At 42.3% G+C, this 18,641-nt stretch overlaps 1 protein-coding gene across 4 annotated transcripts in view; it reads left to right on the top strand.

Moving 5' to 3' along the window:
• Nucleotides 1–18,641, top strand: part of ITPR2 (inositol 1,4,5-trisphosphate receptor type 2) — a 526,334-nt gene that overhangs the window by 467,343 nt on the left and 40,350 nt on the right. For 3 of the 4 annotated variants that reach the window (XM_027129402.1, XM_027129406.1, XM_027129405.1), the window contains one exon: nucleotides 5,035–5,195. In XM_027129402.1, coding sequence (XP_026985203.1) covers nucleotides 5,035–5,195 — 161 coding nt within the window. Of the gene's footprint in view, nucleotides 1–5,034; nucleotides 5,196–8,435; nucleotides 8,620–18,641 lie in introns of all 4 variants that reach the window. The other variant, XM_027129403.1, reaches the window with a different exon arrangement.

Consider the following 18,641-nt stretch of genomic DNA (forward strand, 5'->3'; position numbering starts at 1 on the left):
CCTCCTAAATTGGTACCTCTAATCGGACATCAAGCCCTCTTCAGTTTCTACCCCAGTGTCCTCTTCAGTCTTTATTATTGATACATTCAATTATTCTGTGAACTTTAGTTGAATGCCTACTGTTTTCCAGCTACTATGCCAGGTGCCGGTAATACAAGAATAAATCAGACAAAGTAGTAGAGCCTAAGATAGAAACAGACAAATTTTCATAACAAAGACACAGAGAGGACCAACCAAGGGAGTCAGAGCTGTGGCAGTGGTTGAGTTGGCTCTTGGAGAAGAAATTCCTGTAAAGTGGGAAAGAGACTAGATGGGGGCGTAGAGTTTTCAGAGGAGTTGGTGTGTTTGGAGAATGGTGAGAAAGTCAGAGTGACTACAAGACATGTGCACAGAGTGGATAGTCAGTGTGTGAGTCTGAGGGCGACCTCAAGTTCACTGGTGGACAGGGATTTCATTAACAGAGGGGAAGAAGAAGGACTAAAGAAACAAATCTTTGATGAGTTGAGTTTGACATGCCCATAAGTTATCCAGGAGGCAGCAGGAAGTAGAATCTAAAGTTGAGAAGAAGGGTCAGTACTGGGGATAAAGATCGAGAACTCATCAGCATGATGATGGTTGAAACCATGGGAATGGATGATCAAGCTTAGAGAGCAAGACCCAGTGAAGATGAAAGACAACCAGTTTCCCTCCCTTATATCCCTCCTCCCCTGTCCTAGTCCCCTGGACTCCTACCCTTAGCCTCTTCTCTCACAGTCTTCCTCTAAATCCTGGCACAGGGAGTTACTTAAAGCACAGCTCCCAGTATGCCAGGCTCACTCAAAAATCTTCAGCATTGGGCTTCCCTGGTGGCGCAGTGGTTGGGAGTCCGCCTGCCGATGCAGGGGACGCAGGTTCGTGCCCCGGTCCGGGAAGATCCCACATGCTGCGGAGCGGCTGGGCCCGTGAGCCATGACCGCTGAGCCTGCGCGTCCGGAGCCTGTGCTCCGCAACGGGAGAGGCCACAGCAGTGCGAGGCCCGTGTACCGCAAAAAAAAAAAAAAAATCTTCAGCATAAAGCACAGACTCCTTAGCTTTGTGTTTAATACTTTTCATGGTTTGTGCCAAATGTACCATTTCATCTTAATTTCTGAGTGTTCCCTCCTGGCCACACCAGAGGAACTGACAGTCCCCTAAACAGGGCATTTACTCTCATCTCTAGCTTTGCTGTGCTATTTCCTCAGCCCAGAGGCAAAAGAACATGGCTTTGGAGTCAGGAATATTTTTATTTAAATACTGGCTGACTTTTCCACTAAATAGAGGTGTTAACTTGAGCAATTTATTGAATCCCTCTGAATCTCTTTCCTCACGTGCTAAAAGGTCAGATCGGATTATTGTAATTATTATAGCATATTTGGACATCTTTATAGTTGTCAGCATAAATAGGTGCTCAATAAAAGTTAAGCACCTTTTCTTACCATTCGTCTCTTCTCCACTTGCCATGATCGTGTTTCATAGGCCAGACATTTAAAGTTTTATGCCTCTTTGAAACCTTTTAAAGTGTACCTGGTCAGAACTCATTTTGTCCTCCTTTATGTTTCCTTGGAAGATTGTATCACTTCAGAATATAAAACAAGTTGTCTGTTTCCTCTCCCATATTATAGGTTAATTGATGGTAGACATTATCTTTATAGTCCTGTGTATCTTGCAACAGGTAGGGAATTGTTTAAATTGAATTCTAGGAGAAAGCTACTTTAAAATTTTCTCCTTTTTTTTTTTGGTAATAACTCTGTTGAGGTATAATTCACATACTGTATGATTCACCCACTTGAAGTGTATAATGCAGTGGGTTTATATATTCAGAGTTCTCCATCCATCATCACAATCAATTTTAGAACATTTTCATTGCCCTCAAAAGAAACCTCATACCCTTTAGCCATCACTGCTCCCTTCCTTCCCATCAAACCTTCCATCCACCTCAGCCCTAGGCAACCATTGATCTACTTTCTGTTGCTATAGATTTGCCTATCCTGGACATTTCATATAAATGGAATCATAAAATATGTGATCTTCTGTGACTTGCTTCTTTCACTTGGTATGTTTTCAAGGTTCATGTTATAGCATGTATCAGTACTTCCTTTCTTTTTATTGCAGAAAAATATCCACTGTATGGATATACCATATTTTGTTTATCTTTTTATCAGCTGATGAACATTTGTGTTGTTTCTACTTTTTGGCTATTATGAATAATGCTGGATATTCATGTACATGCTTTTGTGTGGACATATGTCTTTCTTTTGTGTATATACCTAGGAGTGGGATTGCTGGTACACATGGTTACTCTATGTTCAACCTTTTGCAGAACTGCCAAGCTCTTCTGTAAAGTTGCACTATCTTACATTTCCATCAGTAGTGTAGGAGGCTTCCAAGTTATCCATGTCGTCATCCACATTGCTATTATCTGTTTTTGATTATAGCCATCCTAGTGGAACAATATTTTATGAGTGACATAGTCTTTTTTTTCTTAAAGTAATGAGAATTTATTGAAACAATACATGAGCAGTTTAAGATAACAGGTGCAGTAAGCAAAGAGCCATCATGGAGAACCAGATGCTATTCATGAAACTAAAGCAAGACCCTCAGCCCCACCATACACTATTACCCAACAACTTTTTTCTCAGCTTCCCCTTTCTTTCTGTCTAGAATGGCTTCCCTATGCTAATTGCTTCTCTCTACTTGCTGCTCTACCTCCTGGTTTCTGCCAGTTCACAGCTTCTACTGCCTCATTGCTTTCTGCTTGTATCCTACTCTTTCTGCATCTCTTCAGTTCTGTTATATTCTTAGTGACATAGTCTTAATTCACTCAATTAATATTTTATTCAGTGCCGACTATGTAGCAGGCAATATTCTAAGCTATTGGGACCATTGGTGAAGAAAAGAGACACATATATCTGCCCATGGACATGCAATAAATAATGTAATAAGCTCTATCTAAGTTCCTGGATAAAATGATATTCCTCTTTTCTGTGCCAATTAGCAGGCTGCATTTTTCTTGCACAATCATTTTTACCTCTGTAATTGAGACTTGTGGTCCAGTTTAATAGAACACCTTTGATATGGCTATATTCAGTCTGTTAAGAGGTGATAAGCGCTCTAGGAAAAGGAAGGGGACAAGGAAAGAGTGATCGAAAGTATTGGCAAAACGGAAGAGACAGGCTATAGGATTAAATAAAGTGATCAAGGTAAGCCGCATTGAGAAGGTGAGATTTGAGAAAAACTGGAAGCTAAGTGAGTTAGTCAAAGAGATACCAGAGAGAAGAGGGCTGTGGGCAGAGGAAACAGCCAGTTCAAAGGCCCTGAGGCAGGGGTCTGGGTGCAAGGATCAGCAGGGAAGCCATTGTGGCTGGAGGAGAGTTAGCAAGGGAGAAGATAGAGGGAGACAAAGTTAGAGAGGCTGGAGGGCCACATCACTTAGGGCTTAGCAAAAAGATATTGCGTGGGATGTAGTTAAACTCAACAATTATTCGATGTTTTTCCAAACTTTGAACTTAACTGGGCATCCTGTATTTTCCCCGGCAACCCTACTTGTAGGGCACTGTAAGAACTTTGACCTTTATTCTGAGGAGGTGAGCCACCGCAGTGTTGGGAATAGAGGAGGGACACCATCCTGCTCGGGTTTTTAAAGAATCACTCTGGCTGCTGTGTTGAGAATAGGCCACAGAGAATAAAGGTGGAAACAGGGGGTCTGGAGATTATTTGGGTAATCCAGATGAGATGTGATCATGGCTCAGACCAGAGTGGTAACCATGGAGGTGGTGAGAAGCAATCAGATTCTGGGTATATGTTGAAGGTAGAGCCAAAAGAATTTCAACATGAATTGGATGTGGCATGTGTGAGAGAGAGAGAGAGAGGATTCAGGGTTGACTCCTAGACTTTTGGCTTGAAAACTGGAAGAACGGAGTTGTCATGGAATGAAAAGAGAACATGGGTGGAGCAGGTTTGGGGGAGAGGATTGGATTTTATTTGAAGCATGCTGAGCTGTTGATAGGTCAAGTAAGATGAGGCATAGCCATCTGCCAGCCAAACTTTATGGTATTTCCCGTAAAAATATCCAGTAATATAATTTAAAGGGTCACGCCTTCATTGGGGACAGGTTTTTTACTTATCGTACTTTGTTTTGCATCTTATTGTTTAAAGGGTCTTCTTCATGCCTAAATGGCCAAATGACCTTTTTTAAAAAAAAAAAAAAAATGTTTAGGAAAAGAGTAGCCAGGTTTGGAATTCAATTTCCAGATTTCTCCTCCAGTATCTGAACTGCAAAACCAGACTGAATCCCAACATCCCATTTTACTTGGCAGTATAATTCATTTTTCCATAGATGTTTTTCTTCATCCCCATTCATTTCCTTTCATCTACGCTTCAACCTTTGAGAGAAAAGAATCTTACTACCCAGTGAGATTACTGCTCCGTGTCCTTCCAGAGGCTAAAAATATGCCCTGGAAATTGAGCAGACCTTCCCCTCCCCAAAATGCCTGGAACACAGTAGTCTAAGGGGTGGAATGAGCCTGTGAGTCCTTACTGCGCTCAGAGCCCAGATATCTGTGGACATTCGTTTGCCCTTCACTGATTACAAGTGGTTTTGAAGAGATGACTGTTAGCTGCCTTTTCTCCTTTTACCCAAGTTTCTGGTTAAAATGACACTTTCTTTCTGCCCTGATTAGCAAGTGTGCTTTTTCTTGCACAATCATTTTGACTTCTTTTTCTTAGACTTGTGGTCCAGTTTAATTTGACAATTTTGATACAGCTATATTTAAAATTGTCTGCAAATTTTACATCTATAATAGGACTGTGCATTTCTAAGGATCCACAGGAAAGAAATTAAAAACTCTATGACTTTTTTTTGCAGGCCTTATATACTACGTTGTTTTTAATCATAACATTTTAAATTGTCATGGTCTTTCAGAAAGCGTTTTTTCACAATAATTATTATGTTCTGTTTTTATGCCAAGAAGCGAGTGCTGATTAAATTACACACATTGTGTCTCCTGTGATTTGCAGGACTCGAGAGGGACAAGTTTGATAATAAAACGGTTTCTTTTGAGGAGCACATCAAGTCAGAACACAATATGTGGCATTATTTGTACTTCCTAGTCCTGGTGAAGGTGAAAGACCCGACTGAATACACCGGACCTGAAAGTTACGTGGCTCAAATGATTGTGGTGAGTGAGAAGAGGGTTTGCATCTGTGACTATGTTGCATTTTGTCTGCTTTCACCTTCCCTACCCTACCTTTCTCCCAGAACATAAAGTTTCTAGCAATCATTTTGTTAACTTTTAAATAGGACTGGCAGTCATTGAAGAGCCCCTATCCCGGCTAAATCATTGGTTCCTAGTGGACTTCTTGGTTATACACACCAACTCTAAGCCTCAGGTGTGCAGATGGTATTTCCTGGCGAATTCTCTGTGCAGTGAATTCAGTCCTGTCTGTCATCCTCTGACCTCATGCCTCCTGTCATCACTAATGTCTCAATTCCCCAAACCTGGAACTTTGCCATTGGCAAAAGGAGATTCATACTTTAAGAAATTCCTTGAGTTGCAGAAATTAAGGATTTAAGCAATTACATTGTGTTCGGGGAGAGGATAATGTTCAGTCCCAATGGGAGAGCACTGGCTTTTTGTCAGCACACATTTTGGATAGATTGACTGGTGTTGGTGATAGATTTGCACTGATCTTGCTGCATCCAGTTGCTTGTAACTCCTCCTTAAGATCAGTAGCATTGCACAGAGGGCGTGGTTGTCCATGATTTGAACTTTCTTCAGCTTCATAGTAGATTAAAACTAACAGGGTTAAAGAGAAGTCAAAGTTACAACTTTCTTGTATCCATGATACACAATTAGGGAGTGAGTATCATTGAATCTGATATAAATTCTTGTGTATAAACATAGCCATATACTGGATATCTTCTCAAAAATCATCCTCCAAAATTGTGTTAATAACTCTTTGAGAATGAGACCTTAGAAGAGTCATGACCCTCTTTGATGCTCAGTCCCAAGGATAACATTTAGTAAACACCAAAGTGTCAGAAGAGCCGGGTAACAGTGGGTCTATGTCTTCCCCTCTGCGAACTTACCATCCACTTAGGAAGACATAAACTACAATATAGGGAAAAACCAAAGAACATTTTCAGAGGCTAACATCTCACTAAGTACAGGTTAATATTGCAGTAGTTTACCTTACCTGACAATATTTATGTGTCACAGGAGAGCTACATGTAAATTGAATTTTTATCATTCAGCGTTTGCCATCCTATCTTATTGACGTGCATTCTACCGTAAGTTATTTCCTCTCCATTCTTCATATGACAGTGGGCAGAACCTAACGTTGTTTCTTTTTTTCCACAAATCCTTTTCTGCCCTCTCTCCCTTCTACATTAGGAAAAAAGGTAATCATTTTGAGGCTATGCACTCATAGTCATCATTTAAACAGTCTTGATCTCAAGATGCTCAGAGACTGTGTGAAACATTTTGTTTCTTCTTGCTAGGGGAGAATCATGTACAGCATTGCATTTAAAATGTGACCTCACGCTGCTAGATTTTACCAAAGTTTGACTAAATTGAATTAATATGTATTTGGCAGGCATCCATTATGTCCCTTGGACTAAAAGATTGCAGGGAATACGCTGAGGAGTCTGAAATGTCCCTTCTGTGCCAAGGGATTTAGAGCTTATGAAGAAGAGGAGGGGGGCAATAAACCCAAAGTAGAACAGGCTAAGTTCCCCAAGAGTGGAACAGATGGAAATCTGGGAAGGCTTAAAGATGTAAAGTGACATCCAACTGGAAGGTGGTGGAGGAGAATCGGTGTGTGTGTGTGTGTGTGTGTGTGTGTGTGTCTGCGTGTGCATTACATGAGACGGGGTAGAGTTTGTGCAGATGGGGAGTGGCTGCTGGATTCAGAGTGAGTTCCTGTAAGAAGGAGCAGCCTGAACAAAAGCACAGAAATGGGACATTTAGACACTCAGGGGATAGTTAGTTGCCCGGTTTCACTGGTACACAGTTTACGTGTCAGGAAGTTCTGAGAGATATGACCCAAAAAGTAGATTGGACTTTTAAGCAAGAAGTGGAGGTATTTGGACATTATTTTCTCTCAGCAGCGGGAAGCCACCGAAGATTTTACCTAAGGGAAGAATGTGGCCTGGGGAACAGTGCTCAGGAAGTGGTGTGTCGGCTGGTTGGGAGAAGGGAAAGATGAAGTCAGAGGTAGCATCTGGCAGCTGGTGAGATTAGGAGGTGGGTGTGGAGAAGCGGGGCAAGGGGAGGACCGCCAGATGAGACAGAGACTCCCGCCACTGGGAGCCGGGTCATTGGGAGAAAGGTGGTGAATGGTTTCAGAAAGTCTCTGTTAGGAGGAGAAGCCAGTCAGAGAAGAAGACTTGTGGATTTTGAAATGAGACCGGAGGCCGAGTCATGGGTTAGGAGGGCCGGTGTAGTGACAACAGTGTGGGCCTTACAGCCAGAAAGATCTGAACTCCAGCACTGGCTCTAGCACGTCTGCTGTGTGGTCTTGATGTCTCGGGTGAGTCTTCAAACCTCCCTGAGATTCTACCTCCTCACCTAAAAGGCAGAAAATTGGTGTGAGATCAGTGAGATGACATGTAAAAAATGTCCAGCTCGGGACTTCCCTGGTGGTCCAGGGGTAAAGAATCCACCTTCCGATGCAGGGAACGAGGGTTCGATCCCTGGTCGAGGAGCTAAGATCCCACATGCCGTGGGACATCTAAGCCCACGCACCACAACTACTGAGCTCGTGCGCCTCAACGAGAGAGCCTGCGTGCAGCAATGAAAGACCGCACATGCCTCAACAAAGATCCCGTGTGCCTCAACTAAGATCCTGTATGCTGCAACTAAGATCCAACACAGCCAAAAAAATAAAGGAAATAAATAAAATAAAATAAATATTTTTTTAAAGTGTCCAGCTCATGGTAGATACTCAGTAATTGACAGTTTTCAGTGGCATCGTCCACATGGAATGACAGTTGAAGCCTTCAGGTTAGCAAGAGGTGGGAGAAGGGAGAAATGCAGAGAGAGGAGAAGAGAAAGCCAGAGACAGAACCTGGGGGAATCTCCCATTTAGGAAAAAAGAGAAAGACAAGTAAAATAAGTAGAAGAGAAGACACTGAAAAGGGTAGAAGAAGAACCAGGCAATGGAGCGTGTTAGAAGCCAAGAGATGAGTATTTCCGTGTCAGAGTTCACAGCATCAGTTGCTGCAAAGAGGAGACAGGTCCAAGCCTTTGGATTTTGTGATAAGGAAATCACCAGGTGACTTTCACCGTGAGAGAAGACTGCTGCAAAAACGTTGACCCATCTTTAGCTTTCACATTAAGACCCGCATTTTGCCGGGCTCTCGTGCTTGAATTTTTAAGACATACTGATCCGTGTGTCTATCCATCCTCTCCTGTTAGAACTCTCTCCAGAACCAGGACAGGAGGGAGGAGAGCCCACAAGCTTATTGCAACATGAACTGTCTCATTCTCATCCAAGCAGTGCACACCCAAGAGAACAGGCACTGGTCCTGGATTTTAATGGGCAGGAGAAGAAAGAGAGATATTAAGCTTTGGAAGGATGGAAACAAAAAGTCACTTGCCGGTAAGAGTGTTCATTTACTGAAATAGCCTTTTTGGAAAACTTCTAAAAATCTGTAGTTGATGAACCCAGTTTGGAAAATCTGTTATTCCAGGCTCCTTGGAGATTATGGCCTCCTAATCTTGACCCTCCTAGAGAGAGAAGATTTTAGAGCACATGGCAAGTTGAAGCATGTCTGTAGCTCAATCCAAAGACTACATTTTCTCTCCCTCCAGGTCAGAGGTAACTACTCTTAACAGTTTGGTAGGAAAACTTCCATTTTGCTCCCACTTTAATTTTTGGTCTTTAAAAAGAGGTGCATTTACCAAGTTGATTTAAGTGCTTAAACCAGTAGAGCTTTAGAAGAAGTTTTTAATTCTTCATAATTGACGTAGCTTTTACCCTCAAGGATTTATGCAAAATAAAATAAGGAAGTTCTTCATACTTGTTCACAAAACAACTCATCTGGATTCTACACACTTTAAGCCTGGTTTGTACCTAGAGGCCCTTAGAAAATGCTTCCTGTCTTCTGGTGAAATGAGAAAAACAAGAATATAACAAGTTTGGGGATGTTTCTCCCTCTGTATATTTTTTCGCCTCCAGTACTTCAACTTTATTCTTTACTACTAGGTCCCATAAGGAATATTTATACTAATGTGCATTAAAACATACATTTTAAATAAGTTAATATATAGCTTCTAGGGGTTAGAATCTTAGGAAGTACATTTGTGCCTCTACATCCCTCTAGTGACAGGATCAAGACCCTGAAATATTAACAGAAGCTTAAAAATTCCTCACCCCTGCCTTCAAACCCTACACCAAGCTGTTGGACTATCCACTGCCTGAGTCTTTGAATTAACACAAAATATTGTTAGGGGAGATGTGAATAGATCAAGGTATTTGGGTAATATATTTTCTTCTGGTAAACAAACACTCATTTTTGATAAGAGAATGATATTTTGAGCTAGTATTTATTGGGGACAGAAAGTAAGAGACAGAAAAGAAAGGATCATGCAGAAAAGTAAAAGTAATGAAAGAGAATCCAATAAACTAGGAGGAAAGGGTCTAAGAGGATAAGTCCAGCAGCCTGTGCTAGTAATGGCCTGTGAGCATCCCTAAGCCCTTTTGCCTCTCCCATTACTCATAGGATGATATTGAAGAGGAACAAACAAAATAGAGATCATTAGAAAAAATGCCCAAGGCTTTTAGAGGTTTCTCTAACACTTTGGAGACATTTTCAGTTGTTCGTTTGCTGAGGTATGTTCAGGACCTTTGGGAATATTTAGTACTTAATTTGACAAACAGTGGGATCAAAACCAGAGGTACCTGGAAGGACAGGTACCACATGTGTGTTCAGAGAACTGCCCACGTGTTCTGGTGTACTGGGCTGCGACCCAGACCCTGGCTGACCGTGCCCCATGACCATGGCTTTGTGGGGACCAGTTTCTCATTTTAGCACATGGCACTTGTAAGCTCTTCTACTTATTTGACTCTTGACTAAAAATTCTTTGTGGACATCATAGTGATGTCAGCTGGGACAATTTAACTCATGTTTTTGGAGGGGGGTTGTTTTTTAAATTTTTATTAGAGTATAGTTGCTTTACAATGTTGTGTTAGTTTCTGCTGTACAGCAAAGTGAATTAGTTATACATATACATATATCCCCTCTGTTTTAGAGTCTTTTCCCATATAGGCCATTATAGAGTATTGAGTAGAGTTCCCTGTGCTATACAGTAGGTCCTTATTAGTTATCTATTTTATATATAGTAGTGTATTTACGTCAATCCCAATCTCCCAATTTATCCCTCCCCTCCCCTTCCACCCTGGTAACCATAAGTTTGTTTTCTAAGTCTGTGAGTCTGTTTATGTTTTGTAAGTTCATTTGTATCATTTTTTTAGACTCCACATATAAGTGATATCATATATTTGTCTTTGTCTGACTTACTTCACTTAGTATGATAATCTCTAGGTCCATCCATGTTGCTGCAAATGGCATTATTTCATTCTTTTTATGACTGAATAATATTCCATTGTGTGTGTGTGTGTGTGTACATATACACACACACACGCGCGCACACACACACACACACACACATATATATACATACCACATCTTCATTCATCTGTCGGTGGGCATTTAGGTTGCTTCCATGTCCTGGCTATTGTAAATAGTGCTGCTATGAACATTGGGGTGCATGTATCTTTTCAAATTATAGTTTTCTCTGGATATATGCCCAGGAGTGGGATTGCTAGATCATATGGTAGTTCTTTTAGTTTTTTAAGGAAACTCCATACTGTTCTCCATAATGGTTGTACCAATTAACTCATGTTTTTGTTAACATAATAATTGTCGTGACACAAAAAAATAATTGTAAGTTTCTTGAAGGCCACAACCAGGAATAGAGTAGCTTTTGTTCTGTGTAAGACCAGGGCAGATGATAGCTATAGTATATATTGAAAGCAGTTCGATAGACACTGAGTGCCTCTTATATGCTAGCAGCTGTGCTGTGGGGTTGATACGTAAGGATAAATAAGAAGTAATCTCTTCCCTCAGGAAGCTCAAAACGTTTATTCAATGAGTAAATAAAATAATGAGTGAATTAACAAATGAACGGTTTATTCTTAGCCCTCTGGTAGTTGGACATAATTTACGGAAAGATACACCAAAATAGCTGCAGGAGTTGAGAACATGAATTTCTCATTAGGCAAATGTCATCTTTCCCCTCTTTTAAAATCGGAAGATAAAGACGCAGCAGGGATGTTATGCCACCTGAACCAAGTATAATGAATGCAATATTAAAAGTCGGGTGGCTGATCTGAGAGACAGGCAATTTAATCCCTCCGTCGTCTCTCAGTATGTCTGAAGGCTGACCCATCCCATATATGCACAAATCCTCAGCAGTGCCCCTGAAGCTGCTGTCCTAGCAGAGGGGCAAGCATGCGCATTGGTGGGTTGTTCAGCGTAATTCACCCTTCAGAGTGAATTCTTCCTTGCATAATCTATTAAGGCCTCAGAGAGGGATTGTCCTTTTAATGAGATAGAAAAGAAATGTAGTCACCCAGAAGGAAGGAAAAGAGCTAAGAATTTTCCAGATGTTGTTTTCTGTGTCTGGAACTCAAAATCAATCTCGTTTAGTTAAACCGTATTTTTGAGCCGTAACTATTGGAGGGAGGATATATTTGGGCTCATGAAAGACATCAAGTCTTCTAAGATTTGTATGTACCCCTCCTGCATTAGCACTGTTGGCCAGCTTAATGTCTGCCTTATTGTCATGTGCCATAATTATGAAATTATATGTTCTGATCCTATTATTTCCAATTTACGCTAATTGTGTAATTGAATCTAATTAAGCCAATTATGTAACTGCTCAATCTTGAAAACCTATTTTAAAGACGTTAGAACATAATAAGACACTTTTAAAATGCTTACATTTCAAGGCAAGCTGGGGGCGGGAGGTTGTAGCTTCAGAATGTACAATTAAGAAGGAAATGTCTACATTCAAGGAGATGCCACCTCTACTGTCCACATTTTAAATCCAGACATGTGTCTTCAATTTAAGAGGGATCTTTTTCCATTCCCAACTCTGGATTTCATTTTTGTTGTGGGACCTATCCTATACATTATCCTAATTTCCTATTTAGTATTCGTACTATAATCCATGAGTTACCACATATTTGTGCAGGTTAACGTCTTTCTAATTCTCTTCTTATTTTGAAAATGGAGATAGAAATGGTGACTATTTAACGGTGTGGCTGTACACGGAGTCTTCATCTCAAAGACCGTCCTCAGCGCCGGAAGTGAGGGTGGAAGGATTTGGGCCAAATTGTTTTAAATGAGTTTCGGATGGAAGTGGGGTGGGGAATGAGGTCGAGGGCAGGCACTTGAGGCGGGGACTCCCAGATGTCATTGACTTCTTCCTGAATTGATCAGAAACTGAATCTGCTGGTGTCCGGGTAATGGTCCTCAAAGTTCAAGAAGCTAAAGTGGCTCTTGTTAGTTTTTCTAATCAGCGTCTAAGGAGAAGCTCAGCGTCAGGGAAGGCACCTGGGCATCAGATTCTGAAGTCTGACTTCCTAGGATTCCCATTTATAAGATCGAGGACGACTTATTCCCTCTGTACTTCACATTACCCATCAATGAAGGAAGTGTAATCAGACAGTCAGCACTCGGAATAGAAGAAGGGGAATTGTCTGGAACCTGGAGGCCTCCTGCTGTGCCAGACCCTGTCCCATTAGCTGCCAGGTCATGGGGAGAAGGGGGAGGTAGGGATCCCAGGGAAAGAACCTGGGCAGAGAAGGCTGCAGGGTCATGGAGTCGGGGAGCGGGATTTAGAGGGCTTGGGACAGCAGGTAATTTGGCAACTGGGAGATACTGCAACAGTCTTAGCAACTAGTATAGCCATATCTATGCAAACCAGCTGAATATTGACCCTGTATATAACAAGACTTCCCTTGCAGAGTTGCTACCAGGATTAAATCAAATCGTGCATACTAACAGTACTATGACTAATGGGACTTCCCTGGCGGTCCAGTGGTTAAGACTTCACCTTCCAATGCAGGGGATGCAGGTTTGATCCCTGGTCAGGGAGCTAAGATCCCACGTGCCTCTCGGCCAAAAAAACAAAACATAAAACAGAGACAATATTGTAACAGATTCAATAAAGACTTTTAAAAAATGGTCCACATCAAAAAAATCTTTAAAAAACAAAAACAGTACTACAACTAATATAAATTGACGTTCGATGAGTGCTATCTGCTGTGCAGTTTGACATGCATGATCTCTTTAAAGGCCTTGTATCAACCCCGGGAGGCAGTCTGATGTGATTATCCCCATTCTACACATGAGGAAACCGAGGCTTAGGGAGGACACAGCCAGCAGAAGGGGATGCTGTGTCGGTTACGTGCAGGACACATGCAAGTGGCCAGCGCGCGTGCTGTTGTTCTACGATGATGCTGTTAGTCGTGTAAAGCTAGCAGCGATGCTTCCTGTGAGGGCGGGTGCCCAGCACAAACCTCACGCTCTACAGAAGAGGGACCACAAACGCGCCCTGCAGGCCGGGGCTGGGAGTAACCTGGCTGGGAGACAGGAAGTCAGCAGAGAAGCCTACAATGGCAGGAAGGCCTGAGAGGAATACAAATATGAAAACTGTCCTCATTCAGATCTAGCTGGCAACTGCAAGTTTCCTGCAAAGATTAGAAGGGTTACAATGACAATTATTACAGTTGCAGGCAAGAAAGAAGGAACAGGACATTTCCATTTAATTTGACAAGCATTTACTGGGGAGACTATGCATGAGGCACTGATGGAAACAAGAATAAAACATCATCACTGCCCTTACAGAACCACAGTGTGATAGAAAAGACAGGTATATTCACCAGAAACTATAGTGCAAATCAGAACTCCCATGAGAGAGATAATAGACGTTCAGACACACAGTAGCTGGAGAAATCTTAAAACAAATTATACCAGTACACCCCTGATTTATTAAAACCCTTCAGTGGTACTTGGAATAAAATTTAGACTCTTCCCCGTGGCCCTCTTATGCCATCTGGCCTCAGCCTACTTCACCAATTCCATTCCATCCCCCCTTCCTTAGCCCACGACAGTTCAACCACATTGGCCCTTTTCTTTTTATCGAAAATGCCACAGTTTTCCCTGGTCAGTACCTTGGTGTGTGGATGCCTTCCATTTGCAGTTGTTGTCCCCAAGCTCCTTCCATGCCTGGCCCCCTCCCTGACACCCCCATTCTGGTTACTTCCTTTCCTGTTACCCATTAGAGCACATATATTCATCTGACCTAATATTGTTTTTATACTTATTGACATGTTTATTCCTCTCCACTACGACTCAGGCATTTACACATCTGTTTCGTTCACTGCTGATTCCCAGCCCCTAAATTAATGCCCAACACATAGTAGACACTCAGCATAGATCTGTTGAACAAAGTAAATAAGACATTGAGGCACTGGAACCCAGGTGACAGCACAGCCCTTTCTGGCTGAAGGCTCCAGGGACAACTACACAGAGAAGATTAGGAGGAGAGTTGGACCTTAAAAAATGAGGATTTTGTCAGAAGGGATGGAGAGGAATATATTCCAGGTGAAGTGTGTATCTTTTTTTTTTTTTTTTTTTTTTTTTTCGGTACGCGGGCCTCTCACTGTTGTGGCCTCTCCCGTTGCAGAGCACAGGCTCCGGACGCGCAGGCTCAGCGGCCATGGCTCACGGGCCCAGCCACTCTGTGGCATGTGGGATCTTCCCGGACCGGGGCACGAACCCACGTCCCCTGCATCGGCAGGCGGACTCTCAACCACTGCGCCACCAGGGAAGCCCTGAAGTGTGTATCTTTAAGGGAAACTGTAAGCAGAGAAAAAGAAAGAAAACTAATTCAGTGTATACTATGTGCTAGCAGCTTTGCATGTTATCCTATTTAATTATACCCATTTTATGTTCACTGAGGCTCAGAGAAGCTTATTACTTATCCAAGGTTCTCAGTAAATAGGGCTTGAACCAGGATCCAAACATACATTTTTCTGGCACCTTTGTATATGATTTTACCTTTAGCTATTCCATCTCCTAGTGAAGAATCAAGTAGAATGACTAAAGTCAAATATATGTAAGTTCAGTGTTGGAGAAAAGGGAGGGCAAAAAAACCCAAACCCCAACCAAAAGACATCCTTTGGAAGGAGGAAATCTCTTTCTGCTTCTCCAACACGTATTTTAAGGAATTAGAATCCTTAGTTTTTAAGCTGCAATAGTTGAGGTGTGATCCAGAATGCCTTAAAACTGCAAACCAATAAATCTTTTTCCATCAGTTCAAAATTTGTTCATCCAATAAACGCAGGCTCACAGTCTGAGTGCTTACTGTGCTCCAGGCACTGGGCTGCCTAGGGATTCAAGGTTGAGGCAAATACCGTAGCTTCCTTCAAAAAACATTGGTGAAATACAGCAGAGAAATCAAATAAAGGGTGGTGATGGCCCATTGCAGCTGTGGAGCCTGCTGCAGAGCAGCCTGGGCAGGGAGGCTTCACAGGGTCAGGCCTGGATGCTTGGGTGAGTCAGTAAATGAGGAGGGAGCAGGTGGAGGGAGCAGGTCAGCCTGTCTAGGGAGAGAGTGAGGCTGTCCAGGAGGAAATGTAACTAGGAGCCTGATCACAAGGTCCTTGTGTGCTCGCAAGTCTTTACCCCGAAAGCTAAGGGAAGCCCTTCAGAGATATTAAACCAAAGAGACAAGGTCAGATGTGCATTTGAGAAAGTATGTTCCATAACAGTGTAGGAAACGTATTCAAGGGGGCCTTCCTGGAGCAAGGAAAAAAAGAAAAAAACGGGTAGAAAGATTTCATTTCCTAGCAACAGTGATGAGAGCTGGTATGAAATGCCACTGCGGACTGAGAGGAAGTGATGAGTATGAAATGATTCAGGCAGAAGACTCACTGAAGGCAAGAGGAAAGAGGTTTCAGTCTCTGGCCTTAGATAGTTGGGGGTGCTGGGTTGAGCAGTGGGGCCCAACCCAACTCCTAGGAGTTCCTGAAGGGCCAGCTGAGGAGATGTGATGATATCAGTGTCCAAGTGCACAGGAACAATTTGCGTGTCTAAGTGCATATGTCCAATAAGAAACTGAATAGATGGGTCTCCAATTCCCACAAGGAGTTAGAAAAGATCAACTACCACATGGGGAAGATTTCCAGAGCATAGAGCAGTGGCTGGTATATAGTAGATACTGACTAAAAATTTGTTAAATGATCATAAAATTTATACACCACTGGAGTATACTTGATAGCTGAAATCACAGATTTGGATGAAGCGTTCCAAGGGAAACTATACAGAGTGAGTAAATCAGAGAAACACGCTCTTAGACAGACGGACACGAAACTGTAACTGTTGTTTAATACTGATAATAACAACTAATGAGAATAATAATGTGTAGGTCCTACCACCCAGATTTTACTCATCAAAAAGTAGAACCAGAAAGGAGAAAAACAATTTTCATAGGAGGGCTCCGAAAGACGATTTTAACTTTTCATCAGCCAGCGAACCTAGAAGTGTTTTGGTCAATATGTGGATATCCTGTAACCCAACACTGATTAATAAGTTTTAGTGTGGAATTATGCCGCAAACCCAAATGTTTAGAGCAAAGTGATTTGGGCTTTGTTCAAGCTATAGAGGCCTCTCTGAAGTGGTGACCCATCCTAAGGCATTTATTTGAAGCTTCTAAAGGGATGCTCACATCTCTGATTCTCATAACCTTGATAAAAAGATTTCTTCCCACTGTGCCAATGAAAATTCTTGTTTCAAAGTTCTACTCATTACTGTAAGATCTTGTTCAATTCTCAGTTGGCTTTCTGGAATAATAATGTTCACATTGTTAGGACTGATACGTTTTACTCAGAAATTCTGGCTTTCTTCCAGAGAGTAACAGATGCCATGAAAATGTAAGTTGTGGGAATGAGAACTATATACTGTGAAGCCACACAGCTTCTGTCTACTGGTTTTTAATAGGCCAGCATAGCCTGTGCCACATCGTGAGTAATTAGTCAAGATGGCAATTAAGCTGAAACACTACTCTTGTGTTAGGTAAGGTTATCAGGCAAGCTAGTTTCCATAGGCTTTTGGACTAGTTTTATCTAAGGGAATTACTGAAAAATAATTGCTGAATTTTACAAAAATGATTTAGCACTTGTATTTCAAAGATGAGTCACGTAATGAATCAGTTACTTTTAAGGGGATTTCAAGATCAAGGTGTTTTGAAATAATAGCAAGTAAGGTAAGTCACCCCAGCTCTGAGTCTTGTTTCCTCACCTGTAAATGGGGATCCTACCCCTCTTCGCCAGGATCCCTGTATGTATTCAACAAAACCACCTCCATTCTTGGGCCTAACGTGGTGTCTGGTTCCTGGTCATTGCTCAAGAAATGTTTGATCATTCCACTTCCGCTTAAAGTATTGGCCTCTTAAAATAATATGGCTACATTTAAATACTGTTTTGCAGATTCAGAGCATTCTTAAGCCTTTTAATGTTCAAACCCTTTTCTGATTCAGCATCATGTTTCTCTTAGAGGTCAGGCAATGGTCAACTTCATTTGTTCAATAAATACTACCTACCGTGTCCTAGGCACTGTGTTAGCCCCTGGAAAGGTGGGCAGAGGAGAGCAGGACAGGTGTGGCCTGTCACGGAGTTTCCTGTTTAGAGCAGAAGGCAGACCCTAAACAAGTCACCACAGTTTTTACATAGTGAGTGTTACCACCAGGACAGGCCCTGCAGAAGGACCTTCCTATATCTTGTGGCCTGACTCAAACTCAAGTCCATTTGCATTTGTTCCTTTGTTAAACTGAAAGTCAGGAGCTCACTTAAACATTTGAATGGCTTGAACCATTGAAACCATTTGAGTTCAACAAGTGATTTTAGGAGAGATCTTGCCACAAAGAGGTATGGTGTGATGCCAGCAGGAGAGTCCCAGAGAGGACACGGGGCAGGGCTGTTGTGGAAGGAGTGCAGGAGCTGCCACTGAGTCAGAACAAAAGTGCTGGGAGGGGCTTCCCTGGTGGCACAGTGGTCGAGAGTCCGCCTGCCGATGCAGGGGACGCGGGTTCGTGACCCCGTCCGGGAAGATCCCACATGCCGCGGAGCGGCTGGGCCCGTGAGCCATGGCCGCTGAGCCTGCGCGTCCGGAGCCTGTGCCCCGCAACGGGAGAGGCCACAACAGTGAGAGGCCCGCGTACCGCAAAAAAAAAAAAAAAAAAAAGTGCTGGGAGAACAGATTTTGTCTAGCTTACTTCAAGTTCCCCCTGGGGTTGGGGGGCGGTGCAAGCTTTGCCCTTATCTTGTCTCTGTGGAGGGAGCCACAAAGGAAGTGTGTTTCATTTCCAAAGGCTACATTTTAGGCTTCTTCAACTGAAGAACTAACTTAACAGCATTTTTCAGTCATGTAATTACCGTTTTAATTTTTTCCCAACATTTGAAAAAGTTCCAATACAAAGCACACATTTCACTTTAGAAAGAATATCCTTCTGCATTGGTGTCCTGCTGTCATTATTAACTCTCAAGAAAGA

The sequence above is a fragment of the Aethalodelphis obliquidens genome, unplaced genomic scaffold (genome assembly GCF_003676395.1).
Source record: "Aethalodelphis obliquidens isolate GAN/ISIS:26980383/991018 unplaced genomic scaffold, ASM367639v1 scaffold36, whole genome shotgun sequence".
NCBI classification, from domain to species: Eukaryota; Metazoa; Chordata; class Mammalia; order Artiodactyla; family Delphinidae; genus Aethalodelphis; species Aethalodelphis obliquidens.